The 6,946-nt window shown below is 45.2% G+C and overlaps 1 protein-coding gene across 3 annotated transcripts; it reads left to right on the forward strand.

Moving 5' to 3' along the window:
- Positions 1-1,295: 1,295 nt before the first annotated feature.
- Positions 1,296-6,571, forward strand: LOC125715062 (terminal nucleotidyltransferase 5A-like). 3 transcript variants are annotated; one of them, XM_048986288.1, is made up of 3 exons: positions 1,296-1,525; positions 2,223-3,530; positions 4,077-6,571. In XM_048986288.1, exons 2-3 carry the CDS (start codon positions 3,114-3,116, stop codon positions 4,854-4,856), a joined length of 1,197 nt encoding a protein of 398 aa, XP_048842245.1. In that variant the 5' UTR covers positions 1,296-1,525; positions 2,223-3,113; the 3' UTR covers positions 4,857-6,571. The 3 variants fall into 3 exon arrangements, with proteins under 3 accessions (XP_048842245.1, XP_048842248.1, XP_048842246.1); XM_048986291.1 differs by lacking the exon at positions 1,296-1,525 and having other exon boundaries at positions 2,113-2,920; positions 3,121-3,530; XM_048986289.1 differs by lacking the exon at positions 1,296-1,525 and having other exon boundaries at positions 2,116-2,435; positions 2,631-3,530.
- The last annotated feature ends 375 nt before the right edge of the window (positions 6,572-6,946 follow it).

Here is a 6,946-nt window from a genome sequence, read left to right on the forward strand (position 1 = left end):
AAGATCATCTGACAGCACACAGCACAGTAAGATCATCTGACAGCACAGTAAGATCATCTGACAGCACACAGCACAGTAAGATCATCTGACAGCACGCAGCACAGTAAGATCATCTGACAGCACAGTAAGATCATCTGACAGCACACAGCACAGTAAGATCATCTGACAGCACAGTAAGATCATCTGACAGCACAGTAAGATCATCTGACAGCACGCAGCACAGTAAGATCATCTGACAGCACGCAGCACAGTAAGATCATCTGACATGACATGCATCACAGTAAGATCATCTGACATGGCAGTTAGGTCACCTTGGTCGCAGGGGTGGCTTCACCACTCCCGTTACCCATCTTGACACCTTCCTGTTTTTAGTCTTACACCATACTTCATATTTATAGAAATGCACGTTTGTTTGTATCGCTCATCTAGCTAAAGCATGTCAGTAAACAAAAGGAGCATGGGCTGAAGCATCTACGTATGTCTGTTGATAGTTCTGACTTAATAGCTCAAAAGCATGTGACCATATAACCCTGCACCCAAATGAAATGCAGTCTGCTTACACCAGGGCTCTCCAACTCCGGTCCTGGACAGCTACTGTCCAGCGGATTTTCTATCCTACCTGACTTCCGATGAGCCACATCTGCTCTCAGGTAAATACCAGCGACAGGTGTGGCTCATCACAAGCCAGGTAGGATAGAAAACCTGCTGGACAAAGCATCTGGTGCTTTAAGCAAAAACCCCCGAAACATAAGTGCCAAGCCCCTCCCGTTCTGTTAAAGTACGTCACAGCACTGAGCTAAGCTGCAGTGATCCAGTTATTCAGTCTGTCTGCTGAGGTGACTCACGGATTTGTGAGCAACAAAGTCCAGGACTTACTTCAGCCTTTAATTGTCGGGTGGGACACAGGATTATCTAGGAGCTTGGTCATTCTGGGGGGAGTTGCCAGTGGATCAATCTGCAGATCCATGCTAATAACTTTGACCATTTTATTCTTCCGAAGGCAGAGCAGGTGAGCTGGACTTTCAGCAGGGAGGCCTGATCTTATGACTGGGTGGGTCTGAGCCAGGCCCCGCATGGAGCACAAGGCGGGCAGGACGTCTGTCTGTTGTCATTTGTGATTCAGCAGGTAAAAACGATGCAGACATTGTAGATGGCCCCTGTTCCCAAAGGTACAAACACTGGGCTAGGAAACAGTGGGCTCTCAAGTCCCACGCATTCACTGTCAGACACACGCATTTCAGCTAGTTCACACGCTTGTGGTTTTCACGCTGAGAAGTACGGAGTAACTGTGTTGCAGTATGTGAAACTAATGGATGACGCGCAGCCATAATTTATGGTGTTTTCATCGCAGATCATAGGTGTTCCGAGTTAATATCCACTTACCAGCCAATCGGAAAATAGCATTTGATGTTTCCAAATTCAAAATTATATTACATGTGATACTGCTGCAAGCACCTCATTACATAGATGCGCACACACAAGGAATGCAGAAAAGGAGGAAGAAGAGCAAGACCGGACGCATGCGGTAAGCGGGGCTCTCAGGCCTCACGCACTGACCTAAGATACACGCTTCGCCCTTAACAGATATAATCGCACTCGGAACTTCTGAAGAAGCTTGAGAGCCCTGAGTCGTAAAAATACACGGTTCACCTTGACAGCATCTTTGATGCTAGCCGTGATTACACATGCCTTCCCTTTGTCGTTTTTGGAAAGTGGATATTCTGTGTTAAAAAAACACAGGGGGCTCAGAGCGGGGAAATGTCGCTGAATGCAACTGTCCTTCGACGCTTCTGTTAACACAGTCGCAGCAATTTATAGTGTTGTACGTTCGGTGAAAACTACAACAATAATAATAACAATATAATAATAATAATAGCAGAGCGGCTGGAGTATAGGGTCGCCCCGGACGCATCTATCAATCCTCTCCTATAAGGGTGTTCGTGGTTCGTTCTTTCTTCGGACTCCTAAAATGACACTTATACACTTCTGACATAATTCTATGATATAAATAAAAAAACACAGTTACTGATATCATTGCTTTTATTATTGTATTTCTATCGATTTTTGTGTTGTTATTTTTAATCGTGCTTATTTTCATTTATGTTTTCATGTTAGTCTTCTTTGTATTAAATTTTTTTTCCTCTGAGCAAAGCGCTTCACTGCACACCCGCACGGTTCACGTGGGAATCATTTTTATTCTGCCTTACTGACAACAAAACAAGTGTGACGAACGAAACTTTGAACTGGAGCAGCATTTCCCGATTTCGCTAAGCAGCCGCGGCTGAGCCTTGCGTACTTAGAAGGCGGCGTTATGACTGGCGACCACGGCTGTCAGTCAGACCTTCCCCCAGGCGCCCAGAGGGACGGGGACTGTGACGGGGACAGGGACAGGGACAGGGACGGAAACGCAGGAATTCCTCGGGCATCCCGGAGAGGTACAGTACTGGGGAGGCCAGCTACGTCATAGAGTATCACTATAAGCAAATAATCATTGCTGACCCAATCATGTTTGTTTTTTATTGTTTTTATTTGCGGAGACTATAATGTGCATAACAAAGTTTAGTGGAGATGCGTTGATCGAGGCTTCTTTAATAAATAACAAGTTTCCTCATCTTTTGGGTCCTGAGCAGAATTTATGAAGAAAATCACGGACAGACGCGCCAGGTGCTATCCGATATCTATGAAAATCGATAGGCGTGCCTTCGGGTCATGGATTTTCAGGAGAAACACCGCAAAAGGCACGACGAGCAAGCCTGCGAGAGACGGGGACACTTAGGACGGGGACCGGATCCGGGGACAGAGCCGCGTGCATAAGGAAGCGAAAGCGCCTGCGGACTTGATGTTGTCTGCAATGCGAATGGGCTGGTCACTGTGTTCCTCCCTGGGGAGGGGAGTAAATGCAGCCTTCTCAAAGCATTAGGTATTTAAATATTATCTAATATTAATATAACGGAAGAGTGTCGCAGCTTACCCAGGATAAAGATTATGGTGTTATAATGCACAATCGTTACATATGAAATCAACTGGTATATAACTAACTACGTGTATGAGAGCAAAAAAGGCAACGCAAAAGGACAAGGTTTGCACTTGTGTTTGTGTTTCTTTGTGCCACCATGGCAGAGAACAGTTTTATGCCGCGGACAGATAAACTTGAAAGCAGAGGTTTTGGCGTGCTCAGCTGGGAGCAAGTGCAGCGCCTGGACCGTGTTCTGGCGGAGACGATCCCCATCCACGGTCGGGGCAACTTCCCCACCCTGGAGATGAAGCCGCGACAAATTGTTAAAGTGGTGAGGAGTCGGATGGAGGAGAAGCGGATTAACGTCCGAGAGGTTCGCCTGAACGGCTCAGCAGCCAGCCACGTACTTCACGAGGACAGTGGACTGGGTTACAAGGACCTCGACCTCATATTCTGCGCTGATCTGAAGGGTGAAAGGGAATTTGAAATCGTTAAGAATCTTGTTTTGGATTGCTTGTTGGATTTTTTACCTGAAGGTGTAAACAAGGAGAAGATTACATCATTAACCTTAAAGGTATGTATGTATACATGCATGCATTCAAGTATCTATCTATATGTCTGTCTGTCTGTCTGATTTAAAATAGTGTTCTATATTATTATTGCAAAAGTTTTACTGCACTGTGCTGTTGTTGTCGAATAGTTTTTTTTTCTGTAAAGAGGATTACTGTAATCCACTTAAAATCAGAGCCACTTTTCTAAAGCATTTACTTGAGTACTGCTCCTGTGCAGCTCTGGTAACTACATGTTGAAACAAATTGCTGAGAGGTCAAATTACACAGATAAGAATATAAGACAGGGCCGTTTCACTTTCACTCACCCCTTTACAGCTCCTTGGAGTTACTGTTTGCCTCTGAGCTCCACTTCAATCTTTTTCTAAAGAAGAAATTGATTAGATGATGCTGTATAAACTAATTAAATGGTGGTCGAGGGTCTGATTGTTTAATTCAAGATTTCCTCGTCAGAGAATAACCTCAGTCAGATGGATTCATTTCTGCATGAAGCAAATGCTTTTATTGGCAGTGGTGACTTTAATATAAGTGATGTGTGTCTGTTTCTATAGGAGGCTTATGTGCAGAAGATGGTGAAGGTGTGCAATGACTCCGACTGCTGGAGTCTCATCTCGCTCTCCAACAACAGAGGCAAAAACGTGGAGCTGAAGTTTGTGGATTCCCTCCGCCGGCAGTTTGAATTCAGCGTGGACTCCTTCCAGATCAAGCTGGACTCTCTGCTGGTCTTTCAGGAGTGCTCGGAGAACCCCATGTCCGAGACCCTCCACCCGACCATCATTGGCGAGAGCGTGTACGGAGACTTCCGGGAGGCGCTGGAGCACCTGCGCCACAAGATCATCTGCACACGCAACCCAGAGGAGATTCGGGGAGGCGGACTCCTGAAGTACTGCCACCTGCTGGTGAGGGGCTTCCGCGCGGCCTCCGAGACCGAGATGAAGTCGCTGCAGCGCTACATGTGCTCGCGCTTCTTCATCGACTTCTCGGACATCGCCGAGCAGCGGCGCAAGCTGGAGTCCTACTTGCAGAACCACTTTGTCGGCCTGGAGGAGCGCAGGTATGACTACCTGGTGACGCTGCACGGCGTGGTGAACGAGAGTACGGTGTGCCTGATGGGACACGAGCGGCGGCAGATCCTCAGCCTCATCAACATGCTGGCGGTGCATGTCCTGGCTGAGCAGAATTCCATCCCCAACGTGGCCAACGTTACCTGCTACTACCAGCCTGCACCCTACGTGGCCGATGGCAACTTCAGCAACTACTACATTGCCCAGGTTCAGCCTGTGTTTGCCTGCCACCAGCACACCTACCCCTACTGGCTGCTCTGTAATTGAGCTAGAGACTCCTACAGATGGGGCGTGAAGAGGAACAGCAGATGAGCTGAGCCTGCAAGGCTCGATGTGACTCTTCTGTCTGCAAGATCCCGGCTTATGCAAACTCTGGAAGTGTTTGCGTTCGCTGGGAGTAAAGCAGGAAGACTGGGAATGTTGTGTCACAATAAGCCTGCATCCAAAACTTCTTCATGGAGACCAGATAAAGAGTTGCTTTGTAGAGGATGACTGATGGCCCAGCTGAAGAACTCAGCCAAGGAGGTTCTGAATGCTTGAGGGATCCATGGTAGAGATTAAATGGGCAGTTATTTTGGTTGTTATATAAATGGAAACTATTTTGTTGTCAGGATTTTTACATTCCAATTGTCACAGTAAGAAAAGTAATACAGTTACAGAAAGAACATCAGAGTCATAAAGTTTTATTGCAATTTATTGTAGATTGTTAGATGCGTTCGTTTTGTCATCAATAAGGCAGAATTAAAATGATTCCCATGTACAAACCAAAGACTGTTTAGGTATCCAGTGTTTGTAATGAAAAAAAAATATTTCTTGTGTCGATAAGTGCCTAACGTCTCTTACACATTAAGGAATTAGAGCAGTCATTCCTTGTCTATATTTATGAGCCGTGGGAACAGATATGGCCTCCATTCACCAGAGCTCATCTTCCCATCTGACAATGTCACAAGCAGACGGAGCGAATGTGCGCATCCCATCATGAAGCTCTGATGATGTGACTTTCTTCCTAAATCCACGTCCCTGTGCTTTGCCAATGGCCCAGCCTGCAGCGCCACCGTGTTCTCGTTCATCTGTCTTACCTCGTCAGCAGGATGTGTCGCTTCATCTCTGAACCAGCGTCCTCCCTGCAGTGATCACCATAAGGCCGGGGGAGGTCAAGCTTCCTGCATCGGAGGGGTTTATTGAGAGCTCAGGCAGAGGGAGTCGGCTAATGGTGACTGAGAGCTGGGACAGGCTACTCATTGAGATTATCCTACCTGTGTCACCTTCAAAAGCTGAGCATTTATACCAGAGTGAATGTCAGATCAACAGAGAGGTCACGTCTAATTGGGGCTCAACCATTCTAAATTGTGCCCAAATAATCACGTCTGTTAAACTGGTCATGAGATGATGGACTGTAGGATAAATGGGCAGAAGTTCAACTGATGACAGAGTAGGACTCACTGGCTATTTTCAAAAGTGGCGTCTCCAGCGTGGAGGCTGTAAGTTCTGTGTAAGGCCTAAGGAGGTAGAGGAAGTGCAGTGTGCTTAGAGAACGGTTTCTGTTAGGATATGAGCTTAATAAATGCAATGTCTGTGTTCATCTGTGGTTTCTACTGCTTCTTTCACCATCATGTCAGCTTGTAGGTTCCTGTTGATCTTCACACGACAAAAGATATGGGCTGTCCTAACACCTAACCCTGAAGTGGGTTTTATTTTCTCAGATACTGTACCAGTGACTAAAAGGGTTCAATCAGGTTGTGTGTGTTTTCTTTTTCTTTTTTATAACTTACAAAAAGGTGTTTGTATATCTTTTATATTTCTGTAAATAGTTGTTCAAAAATTTCATTTCATATCAAGTTTATGGGTGAACACATCTTATATCTGTTGTTTGACATGCAATTCCTTTATGTTAACATGATTATGTATCTGTTTTAAAAATGCATTTTCCAGAAGGTTTTTACATCATTTTATTAAAACTTATGTTGCAAGTGGAAATTTTATATCGAGTGCTGTGTAATGGTATCTGCATGCTGGCTGTTCCGCAGTATAAACTAACATCGTATGTTATAGTGAGTGATGTATAGCATAAACTGTAAGAAAGCTGTGTGGAGTATATCCCTCCATCCACTCAACCACCCATCCATCTATCCTTCCATTCAACCACTCATCCATCCATTCAACCATCCATCCATCCATCCATCCATCCAGAGGGCAGTTTCTTTTATCCATTAGAAGTGGGTGAGCGGGATAAGTCATATATTCAAACATGCCAAAGAAAATGTTTAAAGCTATATATCTGGGTAGTAAGTGTATATTTGCTAAAAAAAACATGAACACTATTTATTATAAAAGCGTATGAAAATTAACAGTAACAA

The sequence above is a fragment of the Brienomyrus brachyistius genome, chromosome 19 (assembly GCF_023856365.1).
Source record: "Brienomyrus brachyistius isolate T26 chromosome 19, BBRACH_0.4, whole genome shotgun sequence".
NCBI lineage: Eukaryota > Metazoa > Chordata > Actinopteri > Osteoglossiformes > Mormyridae > Brienomyrus > Brienomyrus brachyistius.

Bases quoted from the DNA above. Each gene is read 5' to 3' on its own strand.
- LOC125715062 (XM_048986288.1), top strand. From the start codon at position 3,114: ATGGCAGAGAACAGTTTTATGCCGCGGACAGATAAACTTGAAAGCAGA. The intron at 3,531-4,076 runs GTATGTATGTAT...CTGTTTCTATAG, and splicing joins TTACATCATTAACCTTAAAG to GAGGCTTATGTGCAGAAGAT.